Genomic DNA, 19,245 nt, shown 5'->3' on the forward strand with positions numbered 1-19,245 from the left:
ATGGAGGCCAGTCAGGTGCAGCGGCACACACAAAGTGTGCAATGTGATTGCACCCGATCCACCCTCCCGGCAGAGATCCACTTACGTGACGGACAAGCAATCACTTTGGACAAGCAGCCAGAGATCTCATGAAATACTAAACGGTGCGTTCACACAGTTGATTTTGTGTAGGACCCACCAAAACCATGGATGCACCTCTGTCATCCCATACCAAATACTGCACTGTCAACAGTGAAGAATCCAATATAAAAAACTAGTAAACAGTTTGAACCAAAGAGATCACATGGGGTTTAATTCATGTATGTAGATGGAGAGTATAATAATGTCTAGGAAAATAAACAGAGGATGGCGGGTATTTTTTTTCTGCATCGTTTACAGCAAAAATCTACAAACCAGCCAGCATCCATCATTCTTTGTAGAATTAGGGAAAAAAGAAAAACAGAAAAACTGGCTTAAATATTCAGCAGTAGCCAGCATTGATCCTTCCTACAGATGCGGTGTTCATCTTTCCCAAAACCACAAAGAAGCTTTCCTTCAACCTGCAGCACAATGTTTTCAACCAAAGTCAACAAAATCGACCAACTAACGTCAACTCACAGTAAACTTGCTTGATCAACATAACCATTAGACCCTTGGCTGTATGCATACACAACTAATTTTTTCAGCATCATGTCATGGTCCACAAAAGGGATAACTTAGATCACAAGCATTTGATGATAAGAGAGACAAGAACAAAAGATTCATAACGAGATGAACTGATCAATAAAAAAACAGTATGAAGAAACTAGGAAAGGTCAATTATTCCACTTCTCAAGCACAAGAGGATCGTGATCTCAGCTTCCCATTGGCTCACTGAGTTTCCCCGATACAAAAATGATCCCATGGTTTGATTGCTGGACGAAAAATCTGATGGCTCAAGTGTCTGTGATGCATAATTCAGGGATGATCCATTGTAGGAGGCAATGGAACACTGTTAAATTTTAGCATGTAGATTTATAGTGCCCGTGATCGTCTTAAGAACATACAGCCAGAAAGAAGCATGTCAAGATAAAATCGAATGACACACATGCCATACACCAAGTAGCAGGAGAACAAAACAAGAGTTGAGCTCCTCCTAGTGAAACAACTGAAAATTGACCAGTGAGTAGCTGGTGTTTCCAAATCCAAGATTACTACAACGTGACATACAGGTTGACATATTTTCATTCTAGAGTTACTCATAAAATTTACAGTCATATCCATAAATTGTTTCACATATGCAAGCGAACCAGAGGACTTGCTTAAAATGTCATAGCAGCATGCGTTCTACCATCAAAGTCCAACCACCATAGCTCTAAGACCATACTTTCAAGAAAAGATATAGAAACAAAACCTCAAGCAAACTCATAAAATTTCACACCTAAAACACATCATAATCACTTGACACCAGCATGTAACTGTAAACGATAATCACAATTTTAACCATGAAAAGGACTTTTAATGTCAAATTGCAAATGTGTAATTTAGATATGTTTGGAAGGGTCTTTGTTTAAAGAGTCAATAAAAAGAGGATATCTCTAGGGAAGTATTACATATTTCATGTCCTCACAGGAAATGTTTGAGTTTTATGGAGTACAGTTTTCAAGAGCATTTTTATTTATTTATTCTTTCTTTTTAAACATAGACAGAAAGAATGGGTCATTCTTGCCTGGTTATGCCATCAAACTTGAAGGGCATAGAGACTTCGAGATAGCTTAGTCCTTTAATTCTGGCTCTTGCCACACATCAAGGTGGAAGCTACACAAGCAAGGTCAAGGCTACCAATGGATTTCTTAGAGCATTTTGGGTTTCAGTGAACTCCAAGATATAAAAAGAATCTGGTTGGTGGCAGTAAAAAACTGTAGCCATCATGAGTTAAGCTGAGCATTGAGCAAAGAGTTAGCTGGAGACCATAAACAACTGGACAGAAAAAATTCACTGCTGTTGATGAATCAGCCTATGAAATTAACATCAATAGAAGAAAAGTTAAAGAGGCATAGATATAAATGGCTAAATGTAGTACAGCTATAATATTTACTGCATTCCTGGTTGCTCCAAATGAACAAATAAAAAAACTTCGGTTCATTTTCTTGCAACATTGCCATTGCCCATCAGATGAAACAAATTCCAATTGACAATTTTACTCTAAATAAAAAAAAATATAAGAAACACAACCCTAAGAGTGGAACATACATTGATCATGGTTGAAGACACAAAGAGGGAAACTACTATTGATGAACTGATTGGTGTACTTTGATTACATGAACAAAAGATTGAGAAAATTAGAAGCATATCCAAGAAAAACTTTGCAAAAGGACATTGACAATTGGAAATGTATGATTATAAATAAAGAAGTTAAAGAAGAGGAACCATGCCCTATGTGTTAAGTAGTATATATATAATGATGTAATAGGTAAATATCATTAGGGGTATTTTGGTCATGTCAGTCCATGTAATAGGCTGTGCACATTAGGGGCAAAGAATAAAATAAAAGTACTAATGTGCCCCTAATATGCACAACCTATTACAAGGACTGAAATGACCAAAATACCCCTAATATATATATATATATATATATATATATATATATATATATATATATATATATATATATATATATATATAAAACGCTATGCGCACAAACCACACCCACACCCCAGCTTCTTTTCTTTTATTTCCGTTTTAAGCCAGGCGTAGGGATAGCACCCCAGAGCCCTAGGTGAAGATAGTGCCACTCTCCCCTGTCCAGCTCTAGAAAGTTCAGATAAGAAAGACTAGCCCAAAGAGGAAGAACTGCAACTTGTGGGGAAGGAAGAGAAAAATCAAGCATTTATCAACCATATTTAATTACAAGCATAGTCACAAATATCGGTCTCGGCTATATCTAGACAAGGCAATTGCTCGTGATAATATAGGTTTAGTTGATAAATCTCAGGAAAACTTGGGGCTCAAAAAGTTTAAAAAAATATAAAAATATCAGAAATAAATAAGCAAAATGACATGTTTAGACTTTAGATAATAAATACACATGTAATAAAAGAAATAAGTAAGCAAATGACATGTTTAGACGTTAGATAATAAAATACACATGTAATAAAAGAAATAAGTAAAAAATATAAAAGAAGAAAAATGTAGTTAAGACATAGAAAACAAGTAAAAAGGTAAGAAGTAATTGATAATAATGTGATGTCATCATGATAATATCACAATATATATAAATTTCTGACATTTTCAAAATATCATGATATTTTGCCTTCAATATTGTTTTATGAATTTATAGTGATATTATCGCTATATTTTCAAAATATTGCTTATATCTTGACTATGATTACAAGAAAACCATTAAAATGAGATGACTGAGAAGGTACAGTAAATCAAGTGCTAAGTGTTCTAAAAGTAACCCCATGACGTGGGATGTAAAATTCATGAAATCAAATTCCATGAAAATGAAACCAATATGATAATGATAAGAAATGGCTGGATAGGCCATAAAAGTCCCATCAAGTACAAAAGGTGCTCACAGTACCAACCTCTTGAAACTTGATAAGGAATCATGAAAACTGGACAATTTACAAATTAATATACTAAGATATATATATATATATATATGAGAGAGAGAGAGATCTTTCAGGTATGCAGTATGAACCCAGGGCACTGACCAACAAGTCAACAAGTACCATGTGAACTGTATCTAACCAGTTTTCGGTACTCTATGTCTGTCGATATAATGAAAATGGATAGCTCGTGTAGAATTGGATATGTACCAAATACCAAAGCGACATGTAACAAGGGATTGGGAAGAAAGAGTTGTAGCAATATTTTGACCAATGTTGTCCGTATCGTATCGATGCAAGACACACCCGTATACATGTATCGTATGCATCGTATAACACAAGGTTGCATCATACCGTATATTACAATATGAATCATATCGTACAATACGGTACCGACGAACTTTAAAAAGGGCGAAACTGGATTTTTAAGTTTTGGGGTTTTAAAGGGCTTTTGAGGGCCGAAACCCTCATTCATATAGAACATACTAGAGAGATTTCTCATGCACCCTAAGAGCCGTGAGACTGTTTTGGGGGCCGATCTTTGCACTGGGGAAAGGGTTTTCGTGATTTCGTCAAGTGTGCATTTCCACCATTTCACCCAAAGAAGTAGGTTAAGGTAAAAAGACATTCAATAAATAAATGTGGAGGGAGCTTAGGACGTAGATGACAAAGACCCCACGTATATAGGAGATGATTTGAATGTCGAAAAAGGAGAAGAAGAAAACGATGGAGAACAAGGAGATAATGATAATGATTGATGGTATACTTATTAAAAGTTTGAAAGATATTAATATTTTGCATTGTTCTTGTGAGATTTGATGATTGTAACTTATAGAGACATAAATGCTTCACATGTGATTTTATGCTTGATTTTTGTGTTTTGAAATAACTCACACGGACTCGGCTATAAGGCCGACGCACCGGCGTCGACATGCCCCGACATGGTTGCAGCTTCAAACACGGTCAACCAAGTGTCGAACTCGGTCAACGCACCGGGGCCGAGTCCGTCCACATTTTGGACTCGGTCAACTTTGACCAAGTCTATTTTTGTCCATTTTAGGGCCAAAGACGTATAAAAACTAAAAAAATCGATCTTTATATATATATAGCCGTGTCCCCGTGTCCACATTTTTTTAAATTGCTCTGCACCCGTGCCGCACCCATGTGACATAGGTTTTGTATTATGATCTTTTAGAATTTTTGCTAATCTTTTCTGTTTTTTTAGATTTTAATTTTGTTTCACAATTTACGATTTTTTACAATACGATATGTATCTTATTTTGGGTCTGATCGATACAGGTTATGATATGATACATACAACCTTGATTTTGACAACCTACTCACACAAGCAATTGTGTTCGCCCTTAGCTTCTTATCGTTAGCGTAAAAATGAAAGTGTAGATGGCTTATCTGTAATCCAGACTATCCATCTACACAAAAGAACAGATATAAACTATTATCATTGTCATTGCAAGGTAAACATGGTAGTCTTCCATTATAGGGCCATAACGTGCAATTGATATCTCCATTTTAAACAAAAGCATATTGTAGGATTCTAAAGCATGTGAAAACCCAATTTCTCCAATAAGCAAAATGTTTTGATGATTTCACACTACACATTTAGCCCACAATAAGAACAATAACTTTTTTTGTATTTTTGAAACTCAAAGTAAAATATTTGGTTGTCATCCAAGAATAGAAAGCATTTTTGTTTTTGGGAGGCAAGATGGAGGACCCCCCACCAGTTATACAACCATACCATTGGGATTTGAACTTGCAACGCCCCCACACAAGGTGGCGTGCACTAACTGCTCATACCAGACAAGCGGAGATCCAGTTGGTAAGTAGAAAGCATTTAAGAATAATAAAGAGCAGACAAATGAAAATAAACCCAATGATCTTAATGATGCTTAATACAGGTATAATATTAAGATGAGGGTGGTGGAAGCCATGGCACAGATGGTGGTCGTGATGCTGAAAACCAAATGACTTAACATTTTACATGTCATGTAAGAGAAGACTAATCAGTGCCTCTCTCTCTCTCTCTCTCTCTCTCTCTCTCTCTCTCTCTCTCCGGATATGTACTGATAATACCATAGCCAGCAGCATGAACAGTAGAGACATGACAACCACTGCATAACTTTTTCTCTTTGTTTTCTAGATAGCCAAGCTGGAGGACACCCACCCTGAATGATTCAACCCAGTGAGTGACCCTTGGTTATAATGGCGTCACTCCAAGGATAATTAACGGACATGGATGCAATCACTTTCCATACATGGCATAGACAAAAAAATTTGCAGACCAGATATAGCTTGGACCACACAAGTAAATGAGGAAACCCTTCATACAACCAATAGGTGAAATTCAAAATGATCAGCATGTTGAAAGTATCCCGCATCCCTGACATATCTTTGGAGAGTACAAATGAGACGATCATTCACACAAACACCTTTAACACACCCAGACAAGACCCTCCATCGACCACAAACATTAAACAAATGGAGGCACTTATGAACTTAAGAAAAGATGTGATCTTCAGATGGATGGGAACTGATGGTTCAAGGCATAGTTGTACCGTTTTATTAGTCACTTTTTTCTCTCTATGCCATATCTATCAATCTCAGAAATAAGAGCAATAGAAAAAGAAGAGTATAGAACACACACACATTTGGATTAAGTCATGATTGATGTGAATAATGAGAAAAATGCAACCTTCTAAAGAATCCAAAAATCTAAAGGTCTATCTGTGTCTGTCTGCATCTACATCATACAAGTATGGCTGTACAAACATGAATATAATCACTTCCATGGAGTTTCCCATTATTATCGTTGTAGGTTAAAGGCAGAAAAGAGAGTATATGCATGACATAAGTCTCATACATCATTACGCTAGACCAATTACAGTAAGCACCTAATCCCAGTGCTTCTCTAAAGAAGCAGCTGAAGAGCAAAGGCAGGGGGGTGTGCTCCTGTATCATGTCGACGGTGTCTGCCAGCAAGTCGGAGATGAAAACTTGCTGGATGGCATAGATGAAACGTGGATATGTGGATACATGGCAAAATGTGTGTGCATGAGAGAGAGAGAGGTGCTCCTGATCCCGAGTGTTTGATGCTGTCCAGATGTGGCCTAAACGGATAGAACATTCAAAGGTGGCAGGACCCTTCTGCGGCATCACGTTTTGTTCCAATAATTTGACTAAATGGATGGCACTAAGCATCATGAAATATGAAAGGTATGATATGTAGAGCCCACTATGAGCCCTTTTATTAACCTGGTGAGGGAACAGATCATCCTAATAGAAGAAAAGTTCAGAATATAGATTGTGTAGGCTGAAAGAGTGAAATTTTAAGCATTTGAGGAGGGCTTTGAGATCGAACATATGGATGAGAATCTCAATTTAAAAACTACTTTGAACATGGATCAGAAAGAAACTAGTAGCTATTCAAGCACGCCAAAATTCAGTCTTATATCAACAATTGTGGCATGCAGCTACTCAGAATCACTAGCACTCCTAGACAGAGATCCATTCAATAGATGAAGTAGACAATAAATACAGATTATTTCTTTCCAAGATTATCTAACAATCATGAAACAAGGATTCTAACACCTTGTTTTTCCTTTTAAGTTGGTATGACATGGCCTTGACAGATCTTCTATGCTGCGATCTGATGCTAACAAGCAAAAGATTCTAGCATTCTGTTTGTTAGAGAAAAAAACACCATAAAAATGATCTGATGATAGTAAGCTTAAACAATGGGTAATTTTGTGGTCAACTTGGGAAACATTTTATTTTTCCTCATTTCCTTCCCTGCTTGATAGGAGGGATTCAACCATTCAAACAAGCTGGGGGCACAAGCCACCATGGGATCTGAACCTGAGACACCTAGGTTAAGATAGTGCAAATCTACATATCATTTTTCTATTAATCATGACAAAATCAGAAATGACTTTATTATGGACATAATCATCATTTAAGCCTAGTCATCACTGGTAGAAAATCTGAATTTTGAGTTTCTTTGAATGGAGAAATGTAGCAGATTGCAAAATATAAAAAATGAAGAACAAGAACATTCAGATAAGTCAGCACAATGGAGTATGAATTACAGAGAAGATTCTAGCACGACTTGCATTAGAAGATTCTCACTATTGACACTGCAAATGAGCCAAATAACGCGAGCTTAGATTGTTTGAGCTTGCCTTGTTTTTTCCCATGCGAGCTTGAGCACGAGCATGTGCTTGTCTTGTCAAGTGCCTGAGCAGGTTCGCACCAACTCAGCTGTCATGTCACATGGATGTGGCTCTAGATAAGGGAATGAAGCCAATTTGGTGTCGTCCATTACAATAGTATATACAAAGATAGCATGCAGGAGTAAAATGAAGCATTTGTGTGACATGGCCAAGCAAGCTCATTTGAGAAAAATGAGCACTATTTTTGTAAAGATGGATGAGAGAAGATAAATTTTGACACTTGCTTACATAATTTTGGTTTATGAGTGAATGAGGAAGCAAAGATATCACTCCTGACCTCTTGTATCTGAAGTCATGCCAAGTAACTAATTTATTTACACATTACCATATAATACATATCTCACAAAATATATGTATGTTATCATTACAAGCCTAACAAGCCTCACACAAGTTGATGAGTTCCAAAGCTCTTATTCAAGCTCGCCACATTTCATGTAAAGATCTCACATCCAGCTGAATCTGAGCTCTTCTTACAAGCCCAAGTGAACTCATTAACGAGCCAAATGGAGATAATTTATGAGCAGATTGATTCATTACTAGCCCTACCCATTAGCAACGAATCTGGATGTTCTTTAACTTGCTAAGATAATATATTAAAATTCTGTCCCTACCTAAACTATCTTGTAACTATTGAATGGCCCCATAGTAACCTTTTCATAACTTATGCACCACAGTACAAGCATAAATCATATGCTATGTCACATGGGTGCGGGTGCGGGTGCGGGGGTGCAGCAGGGGCAAAAATGTAAAATATATATATATATATATATATATATATATATATATATATATATATATATATATATATATATATATATATATATATATATATATATATATATATATATATATATATATATATATATATATATATATCAAGGGGGTCTGGGGGTTCCCCCGGCGCGGGTCCATTTCATAGGGTACCCGCACTCTTCCCACATTCCCCCACCAAACAATAATTCTTTGTCGAAGAATACTTTACTGATGTAATCTCCTCCCCACCCCTACTGCTTTACCTTACTACTATTATTATATTCTTTTTCCTTGTAATACTTTATACATAAAAGGTTAATGTTGGTCTTTCTATAACTACAGGAGAGGGCTAAGGCCTAAGGGCTGTTTTGCGTGTTTTTACGACAGTCTGCATCAAGTTGTGGAGGCGAAAGCGACCTTACAATGTGCTTGGGATGCCCGTCAATCATGAATGCGCCCTTGGGTCTCGGACCGTTCAAGTCAAATCTCTCATCCGTCCCACCTCCTCCTCGCCAACATAGAGCCCTTCACGGAAGGCCCTCGATTAAATGGTCACGTGAACAGGATCACTATTTTGAAGGGGCTTTCAGTTGCCCATGTGACTGGGGGCCCACACCTCTGCAGAAACCATTATTATAAAACTCCTTGGGGTTTCCCACGCACTTATTAGGGTGTCAGATTTATGTTGACGTATCTGCATTCGATTGAGAAGCTTGATGAAGAGTCGTCTTACGTGGGCGCCCATTGGTTCCGTTAAGAAAAAAAAAATTTAAATTTCGCAGCCCATTTCACAGGGAAAATTTAAAAAAAAAATCAAAAAAATAGACCAAAATGACCCTGGGTGCGTTGACCGCACCCAGGGTCGGGTTGACCGCACTGGGTGCAGCACCCGCACCCGCGTCGCGTCGACGCGGGTGCGGCACATGTCTGGCCGAATCCCTGTGACATAGATCATATGTGAATGTAACACACGTGTATATGCAGAACTTGCATGAATTTTTTTTTATATTTTGATAGTACATGTCAGCATATTTATGCTGTTAGGAATTCTTGCATGTTGAATTCTCACCTCAAAAAAAAAAAGTGGCTGAAAAAAACATGTTAGTATCACACTTTTGAGTTGGTTATATACGAGGAGTTCCCATTCCAAAAAGTAAAAAAAAAACTGCTGGGAAGATGAAGATGAAAAATACAAGCTCCTTCCAAACAAGAGGCTGAATTTATCACTCAAAATCACAAATGGCATCAAGCAAGCTCTATTCATGGTGCTATCAAATGAATTCTATTCAACAAAGCTTGCCATCACTTCAACCAACAATAACTAATAACCAAGATATATCTTAGAAGAAAAGAACCTTGGTTAACCGACAATCAAAGTCCCCTTTTCAATAAGGCAAATGTTTGTTTTGCAATATAAAATGGCAGTGAAATTGTAATGCAGTTTTTCAAAATACCACCCATTTGTGTGGAATGATGTTTTATGATTTATCACCTGGTTGAAGTTTAAATGAATTCCATGTGCTTGAAGTGTACGGCCAGGTAGTAGTGTAGGATTACCCTATCTGCTCATTGTTTAATAACCTAGGACTGCCTTTGTGAGTTTTTCATCACAAAGGAAGAAAAGCCCAGGGGTGGGTGGAGGGAGGGTGTTGTTGTTGGCAGTGGTGAGGGTGGGGTAGGATCGGGGGAAGTGAAAGTCAAATCAACTATTCAAACATCTGAAACAGATGATAAAATTTCTTAGTCAAGCTACTTCCAAGTGAATCAACATCCCTCGCAAAAGTTGAAAACTGAAAGTGTGTACTATGTGACTACAAACAAGCTTAATCAAGCAATCTGCATTACATAAATAGGTATATGCATCTAAAGTAAACATAGCTTGATATAGTGCATGAAGATGATAGAAAACAACAATCATTGATTGCAATAAAAGTCTCTTCAATACTAACCTTCACAGGTGCAGGCTTAACATGAACTCATCCTATAGATATGTAGTGAGGTGAATCAATTTGGACCAGATGTCGCAGTACAAGCTGTTGCACTTCCACTGGTTGGAGATGTGCTAGCATGATTTTCCGCAATTCCTTGGATGCTTGGAGGAGTAACAGAACTACTTTCAATGTTTCTTGACACAGATGCCTCATTACCTTGGACATTTTCACTACTTCCAATGTTTCTTGACACAGAGGCCTCATTACCTCGGCCACTTGTAGTTTGAAGGCGCTCCATCATGCGAGAAATGCTGGCTATACCAGCATTTTCATCTCTCCTAACTTCAGAGTTAGTGGCTGGTACAGACATAGACATATTTCGTGTAAACAGCCTCTCCCTCCATCCTCTTGCACTCTTTGAAATTGTTTCCTTGTATCTTCAAAAAATATCACAATAAACAATGCTTCGTGAGAGGCCAAACATATCAACTTGTCTTAATAAAAAAGTATTTGATTGACTCAAACCGTGTTGAAACTGCATTGAAGCGAGATTTTAGTGATTCCGAGAAAGAATGGAAATCAGATGGCCCAGCTCGGTCTTGATTCACAGGTGAAGATTGACTTGAACTACTCCTGTACAAAAAATACCATCATCAACAGATAGAAAACTACCAAACGCATAAGGTAACATTTTCTATGGTCCATGTTCTGTAATTTACAGAGTGTTACCTATTATTAAAAATGCCATGTCTGTTGTTTGTATTAGTGGGAGTCACAATTGCTGAGCCAGACACTTCATCAACTTGACTCGCTAGTACTTGTGAGATGCCACCCTGTGAAGGTTCTTCTTCCACAGAAGACAGGGGAGCTGCTGGGGTCAACACAGCTACAGTTGGCGTAGATTCATTTGCACCAGCTCTCTGAACTGCAGATATAGGACCAACTGCTTGTGCATTTGGATGTGTTGAGAAGAGCAAAAACTGTGGCCGAGCATGAGATCCACCTCTACCCCACTGGCCTTCTCTTCTTGCAATGTGGTGCGTCCTGCCCATTGCAGCAGCTGCAGCTAGATGTTGGATAATACGCTCTTCGAGTTCAGAATCATTTGCACCTACAGATAGCTGCATTCCACAAAGTTCAGACACAAATAAAAACATCTATAAATAGGTGCAGATCCAGTAATTTCTTAACAAAATTATAAATATTATGAGTCAAGGCATCAAGAAAACATACATGTTGTAATTCAAAGTCCCCAAGTGTTGGATGATGGAATATAGCGGGGTTTCGAGATTGATTTAACCTAAAGTTCCTCTCACGCTCAACTCCCTCAAGTAATTCTTGGCTGAGACAACACAATCATCTTTAGCGAAACACATCCTTAATGTTATTTTTATTTTCTATGGGCAGAATGTAATGCAAATCCCACAATCACCAAGAAGAAACAAACAAACAGGAATAATCACAGAGTTTACTCAAACAGACCTTGCAGGATCCTTGAGACTAATAGATTGCCAACACATGGGGCACTGAGAGCTTCTCTGGCACCTGCCATGCACAAAATGAGCACGAAGTAAGAGATTGCACAAAATACTGATCATGTGTTCCGAGTAGAAACTAAAAACAAGTAAAGAATGGCTAAATATACAACCTAAACAATGATACCAACCACCAATACAGCTCACAATCTAACTATCACAACAGAAAGTTATGACGATCAAAATTGAATCCTAACAGCCATCTTTTAATCAATTACAAGATAGAAAGGTGACTCCTATCAGCAATACAGTTATCGGAAGAAACGTTGGGCTGTCAACTTCTGTAATCAATAGGAATCTATTCCCTACTGCACCAACTAACCAGCTCAAAATTCTCTGAGAACAAATTGGACCATGGAACACAAAATTCCACTACACAGCATACGCTTTCCCACCAATCCATTAAGAGGTAGCTCCCTTCAATACCAAAATCCCCTTTTTCTTAGGCCTCTAAGTAGACATGGAGTGCTAGTTTAATAGAACAACGAAACCAACCAAATAACACCATTATCATGTGAATCAAACCTAATAAAAGTTGAATTTTTACGCATGAATGCGATTGCAAACTCACCATTCGAGGATGCACTGCAGGTGGAACTCATGCTTGCAGCTAGTCACCTGCCCACATGACAAAAACAACAAAAAGCGAAAAAAATTGAGCAGTAGACAATCAACCATTACTAATTACAGAAAAAAACCCAAAGAATTAGCTCCAAATCCAAAACAAAAAAACCATCTCAACAGAGAGAACGGAGACGAAATTGAGGAAGCCTACCGTCGAAGGATCGCTATCGCAGAACTGCTCCAAACAGATGCTGCAAGAATCATCACACGCGTCTTGTATGCCGCCCTCAACAAAGGCCGCAGCAGACGTCAAATGGCTCTCGCTCTTCTTGTTCTCATCCATCCCGCCACCCTAAAGATCCCCCAAATCAAAACGCAAAAAAGATTAAGGCACAACATCCCCAATACCCCAAACCCCAAAATTCAAAACAAAAGGAAAGAAAGAAAAGAATCCCAATCAAACATTAAACACCACCCAACCTAACGATAATCAAAACCAACAAAAACAAAACCCAATAAATTTCTCTCACCAAAACCAGATGGGCATTCCTTTCTACAGGAAACCCACCTGAAATTAAGGCTTGGAACGCAACCAATCGCCCCAAAAAGATTAGGGTTTCAGACTACAAGACCGATCTGTACTTCCATGATTTTCAGATTCGAAAACCCTACCTTTTCTGTGGGAAAAGGAGTGCGATTTCGATCTCTACCTCATTTTGAGGGTCCGATGAGAACAGAAATAAGGAAGGCGAAGGGAAGAAGATACGGACCTCTCTCTCTCTCTCTGTCTATCTCTTATCTCTTTCCCTCTCCTTTTCTACAGCGTCCTGGCTTGCCTCCCTTTTTTATACAGGACCGGATTCCCGGCACTTCTCTTTTGACCCGTATTTATGGGGGAGGTGTTAGGGAGTTGTTCCAATCCAACGATGGGCATTTTGTAAGGACACGTCAAACAGACACGAAACATGTTATTATTTGTGCAAAATTTCCCTTTATGAAGCCGCCTATACAAATAACATTGCAAAAATTGAGTCGGCACAAATTTTTCCCTTAATTGATTTTTTTTTTTAATGATGAAGAGAGCCAAGTCACTTCATGGGCCCACCCACTTTAAATAAATTAAAAATGTATTTGTAAAAAATAAAATTAAATAAAATAATCTTTAAAATGGTCTGATTAAAAACGATTTGATTTGTATTGATTTTTTTTTTGTTCAAATGCCATTTATTGTTTTCAGTCCCTAGCCCTGCTACCCTTTGATTTGCAACCATTCTTAAAGGAAATGACAGCTTAGTCAGTTTTGAATAATATCAAGGACACAGTTTTGAGGTTGGTCCCACCAAGGCCTTAATGACCAATCAATGAAAGCTATGTCAACAAGTTTGTGAGATTGGCGAAGGCAAGGGGTAAGCTCACAAAGTTTTACACTGTCAAACTCATTGAGTCACGGTTTTTAGGTTTTTGATCCTAAAGATAATTTCTCTATGTAAATATCAAAAAAAAGTTTTTTAAATAACTAAAGGTTTAGGGTTTAAGGCTACCTTTGAGGAGAAACGGTAGGTTGGTGTGGGTTTGTTAAATGGATATAATCATACAATTGTTGGGAGTTATTTGTTTATGTTTATTTTAATGGAATCATGCACTTCATCATTTCTTCGGCATTTGATTGCTTTCTTAGAGCTCCAGTTTGATGTGAAATTATAGATGGTGTTCATTGATTCATGTGTGGTTTGTAGGTATTGGATTGTCTCTATCGACAAATTCAACCACGAATGAATAAATTCATCATCTCTATCAACAAAATCAATCACGAATGAAAAAAATTCATCTCTATGGACAAATTCAACACATTGCTATCTTCTCATGTATTCGGGATCAAATCCGAGTTTTTCAAGTACGATTCTCCTAATTTTGGTGCCAATGGGGGTTTTAGTGTTAATAGATGTGGGAAAGTCATAACTGTCCAAGCTGTTCGTACATTATTATCAAACAAAGGACATTTGAAACACAACATCCGAGTACATTTAAACAAACATTGGACTTGGTACAGTTGTTACAGAACAAACATAACAAATGTTATGTTCCATTTTTTTTTGTTCATTTTGTTCAATCCTAAACAAACCATCAAACAAGCCCTTTTAAACTTGGTGACATTCACAAGTGGCCTGTACCATATAAAGGAAGCCCTTTTGGGTAATACCATACACTAGATGAATGAACAGCTGGTACAAATTATCATGAAGACAGTGCAATGGATAGAATGCATGCAATCCCATGACCCATTTCACATGAATCCACAACCTTGCATCTATTACATGAGCCACTTTTATGTAAAAGTTATGTCTATTGAACAAAAAAAAAGATAGGGAAAAATGCCTAGACATGTAAAGACAAGGGATTGCATGATAGTAATGATTTCATTATAACGCCCATAATTTTGTAACTGATGTTACCAGGAATTAAACTTAAAACTTTATTCAATTCAAGCATTTATAAAGTTCTTATATAATAAGGAACAATGAAATTGAATTTATTACCATTAACAAGAAAATTTTCAAAATTTCCCACATAACAAATTAATCACAATGGTAGGAAAAGACACGTATTGGATATCACTTTCAAGGTTAATTTCTTAGAGTTTCTCCTACAACAAAAAAGGTTAATGAAGCTGAAATTTTCTTTACTATTCATGGTGTAAAGGATACACATGATTTCATATATATGTTTCATAACCAAAACAAAGAGCCAATTATTGTTGATTTTCATTTGTTTTCCAATGTCATATCAAAGATAGGAATGCCAATGAATGGGATTTTATCCCATATCTGACCTGATTTGATTCAGTTTAGTTGCATTTGGTAAGCCGGAACTGTATCCGATTAAAATCGGATGCGAATATGGCTTTGATTTTTTGTTACCCAATCTGATAAATATTCTAATTTGATGGACATCCAAATTAATTTGTAAGTAGAAAAGTGAATCTGTTACGAGCTTTTCATCAATTGAATCCATTTAACCAACATCCGATTTGTCGGATATGGTATTGGGTTATATCCCATCCGAATTCAAACCGTTTACATCCCTAACCATAGAGATGTTCAAGTGGATACCATTCGAGTGGAGATGACAGATGGGCCAATATTTGTTTTTGAAAATATGTGATCTCCATTACTTTTTCTACACTCAATCAAAAAATCTTAAGCATTTCACAACTGGTCCTTTTAATGGTTTCTTGTAGTATGAAATTGTTGTTTGTTTTCATTTCTAATAGTACTCAGAGTGATTTAGCTGATAATATATAGTTACATGGGTTTTCCAATGTGCATTGAGGCTGTTTCGGACCATCATGTTTTCACCTTTTTGTTGTCTCGCGGGCCTTTGCTCCTAGGCCCGCCGCGAGAGAGACACTAACATCAAGTAGAACCCTAATATCAAATCCATCATTTCATGTTGTCAAATGTAAAAAGAACCCAAGGCTGGTTTAAATCACTCAACCTGGTGGGAAAAGGGCCATTTTCATTTTTGGTGGACATTTTCCCATCGTTGGTGAAATAAATGCCTTCTCACCTGCCCCCCCCCCCCATGTTTTCATAGGGAAATTACTTGTTTCCTACCAAAACCCATTCACACCTCTCTTTCGAGAAGTACTTGTACATGCTCTTGTTTGACTTTTTTGAACGTCGCGTCTTTCATATGAAAGGCACTTCCCATCTCCCTCCTCTAAAACAAAAAGGCCCTTAAATGGTAGTCATAAAGGTTGGTGGGGTAGTTCTAGGGAAAAAATCTTTCCATGCATTGCATATGGTATAGCAGTCAACTAAGGCGGGGGATGGGGATAAGCCACCCAAAACCCCCATCAATGATCCGGCATTGGCTGACCTTCAGTTGGTAAAACCCTTGAGGTCCCCCCGCCCCACCGGGGCCGGGGAAAAGCATATTAGGTTTTCAGACTCTTGGGTTAAGATAATTGAAAGGCTAGGTGACACTCTCATAACTAAGGGGTTACACACACATCTATTAGGGCCCCTTATTTAAATCGAATCCTCGATCGCCAAAGAAAAACTATGTTACACTACTTCTACTCGCTAAGACCGAGAGAAAGCAGGAAAATATGAGAAAATTACATAAAATCACAAAAATCACTCATAATTCATTCATCTATGCTCCTTTTTTCCTCTTTACAATTAATATATATATATATATATATATATATATATATATATATATATATATATATATATATATATATATATATATATATATATATATATATAACAAACCTAGAGGGACCCTAGAAACCCTAATCCTACCACGAATCTGAAATAGATCTAAAACTCAACTAAGATCTGAACAGTATCCAAAAATCAATATCTGACTACAATAATTAAAGAAAAACATAAATAATTAAGATGGATACACATGGACCCTATGGTTGCTCCCACTGCTGCATCAGCTTCGCTCGTCTGGCAGGGGTGACTCGTGCATGTCTCCAAATTAAAGGAACATCACGAGTTCAAACACAAGCCCATGAGCCAACTTGTGAATGTCACCAAGTTGAAGGGACATAATGAGTTTCGAAACATTGAAGGAGATTTTTACCTGTCATTGAGTGAGGTGGTTTTCCCTGATTATCCAAAAAGAAACATAAACAAACACATGTATTTGCCTAGTAACTGGCAAGTCTACGGTATTATTGTCAATGATAAGGGTTGGAGCACCATTGGGCTTTTGGAGCCTTCTAATTGCTCACAGTTTTATGCCTTGGGATGGGAAATAACTTAGAATGTTGGCTTGGAATAAACAAATGAGTAATCATCAAATTGCATATTTCTAATCATGAAAACATTATTGGAAAAACTGTTTTCCCGTGGAACTCGTTTTCCCTTGTACTAATTGTTCTTTCAATTATCCGATTGTTATGTTTGGTTGGTAAATGAATCAGGGATGTGTATGGGTCCAAGTCCAGTTTCAATTTTAGATAAATATCCATAACTGCATTTAGTTTCTTTCTATAGCAGGATCTAGCTATGATAGGGACCAAAATAGATGTTACAATGGACTTGGATTTTGGTCTAATAAATACCACTTGGATCCATGTGCAAAACTGAACCTAGATTGCTATCCATTTCTCTATATGGCAGATTGATCTCTGTAGGGGAGACAATGGGTTGGATTGTGTCGAATCCTCTGATCCAAATCTAGTTGATCATTCCAAGACGTACCTGGTTCTTAAAATAATCCAACTGCATTTTTGGATCCGATTTGCACTTGGATTCGGATTATTTTAAGAACCAGGTACGTCTTAGAATGATCAACAAGATTTGGATCAGAGGACTCACCGCAATCCAACCCATTGTCTCCCCTACAGAGATCAATCTGCCATATAGAGAAATGGATAGTAATCTATGTTCAGTTTTGCACATGGATCCAAGTGGTATTTATTAGAGCAAGATCCAAGTCCATTGGAACATCTATTTTGGACCCTATCATATCCTGCTATAACTGGTGGGGGTCTGCCTAACCCCATCTTGCCTATCAGAAAAAAAAACATTGATTTCTGTCACCCACAAAAGGGCACCGCTTATCTGGTAGGTACGACTTATGACTGTCACCAAGTTGATAGGATGTCACAAGTTCAAAACCCATGGATGCATGCTATTGAAGCTGAGTGTACTTCTTAGTGGGCTGGGGCAATGAACTCAATGAGCAAAGATTTTTTTTCCTGGTTATAAAAAAAATGTCATGCTAATGAGTTTTGATGGAAGCTAGTGATACCAATGCATAGAAAAATTAAAATAAAACTAAATAACAAAAAAATAAGAAATTTACTTGATATTACTTAAATTTTTGATGGAAGCTAAGGATTCGTTAAATTTACTTAAATTCTCGTTCTTTTGGCGGTTGTAGGTCCAAATGTAGTAAAAAATGGCAATCTCAAGCAGTGTTGTGAGAGGCGCACGCCTCAGTACCTGAAGCGTACGCCTCAGAGGCGAGGCACACGCTCAAAGTACTGAGGCATGCTGTGATGCGCAAATTGCCCTCATCAACCTCCAGAACCCCCTCCTTCATCCCCAAGTCTTCCTCCTCCGCCCGATTCGTCGGCTGTGCTAACCCCAAGTGCCGGTGGATCCACCGCCACGTGCCGGCCAGCTGCTCCACCGCCGCTCCCTGCCTCCCCTCTCACTGCTTCACTTTCATACCAGTTGTGAGAGGCGTACGCCTCAGAGGCGAAGAGCAGGCTCAACGCCTTGCTTCGCCTCATCGCATTTAACAACCTTGATCTCAAGTAGAAAATTCATTAACAAGAAGCTAATTCTAGCTGCATGATTAACAATAATTTAGTACCCATTAAAGATAAACTATTTTTTTTTAATAACAACCACCGAGGTGGTATCTCATGTGATAATCGGAGTCCTGTGCCAAGCTGAAGGCCCAGGTTCGAATCCCTATGCCACATGGGCTTAAGTGATATCTGGTACGGGTCTGCCTAACCCCATCTTGCCTATCAATTTTTTTTTTTAATAACAAGTGACAAGTGGTTTGTCTATAATGATGATTTTTGAACAGTTTAATTTGTTTTAACCATAATTTTTCATTTTAAATTTGGATTCAAATGACATGTTGCATTGAAAAACACACA

General features: G+C 37.7%; 1 protein-coding gene across 2 annotated transcripts; it reads right to left on the minus strand.

The window, feature by feature from the left end:
- Nucleotides 1-264: 264 nt before the first annotated feature.
- Nucleotides 265-13,488, minus strand: LOC149827576 (E3 ubiquitin-protein ligase RHF2A-like). 2 transcript variants are annotated; one of them, XM_090019506.1, is made up of 9 exons: nucleotides 13,376-13,488; nucleotides 12,817-12,957; nucleotides 12,613-12,659; nucleotides 11,989-12,051; nucleotides 11,740-11,848; nucleotides 11,236-11,627; nucleotides 11,032-11,139; nucleotides 10,525-10,943; nucleotides 265-539 (listed from the first exon to the last, which is right to left on the minus strand). In XM_090019506.1, exons 2-8 carry the CDS (start codon nucleotides 12,946-12,948, stop codon nucleotides 10,580-10,582), a joined length of 1,215 nt encoding a protein of 404 aa, XP_089875632.1. In that variant the 5' UTR covers nucleotides 12,949-12,957; nucleotides 13,376-13,488; the 3' UTR covers nucleotides 265-539; nucleotides 10,525-10,579. The 2 variants fall into 2 exon arrangements, with proteins under 2 accessions (XP_089875632.1, XP_089875633.1); XM_090019507.1 differs by having other exon boundaries at nucleotides 13,278-13,426.
- Nucleotides 13,489-19,245: the final 5,757 nt, after the last annotated feature.

Source organism: Nuphar pumila, chromosome 10, assembly GCF_984573655.1.
Source record: "Nuphar pumila chromosome 10, dmNupPumi1.hap1.1, whole genome shotgun sequence".
Classification (NCBI taxonomy): Eukaryota; Viridiplantae; Streptophyta; class Magnoliopsida; order Nymphaeales; family Nymphaeaceae; genus Nuphar; species Nuphar pumila.

What these genes read in the sequence shown, in the direction of transcription:
- LOC149827576 (XM_090019506.1), bottom strand. Translation starts at nt 12,948, where the DNA reads ATGGATGAGAACAAGAAGAGCGAGAGCCATTTGACGTCTGCTGCGGCC. An exon ending in CTGCAGTGCATCCTCGAATG is followed by an intron (nt 12,052 to 12,612) that starts GTGAGTTTGCAA and finishes TGTGCATGGCAG; the next exon opens with GTGCCAGAGAAGCTCTCAGT. An exon ending in GGGACTTTGAATTACAACAT is followed by an intron (nt 11,628 to 11,739) that starts GTATGTTTTCTT and finishes TGTGGAATGCAG; the next exon opens with CTATCTGTAGGTGCAAATGA.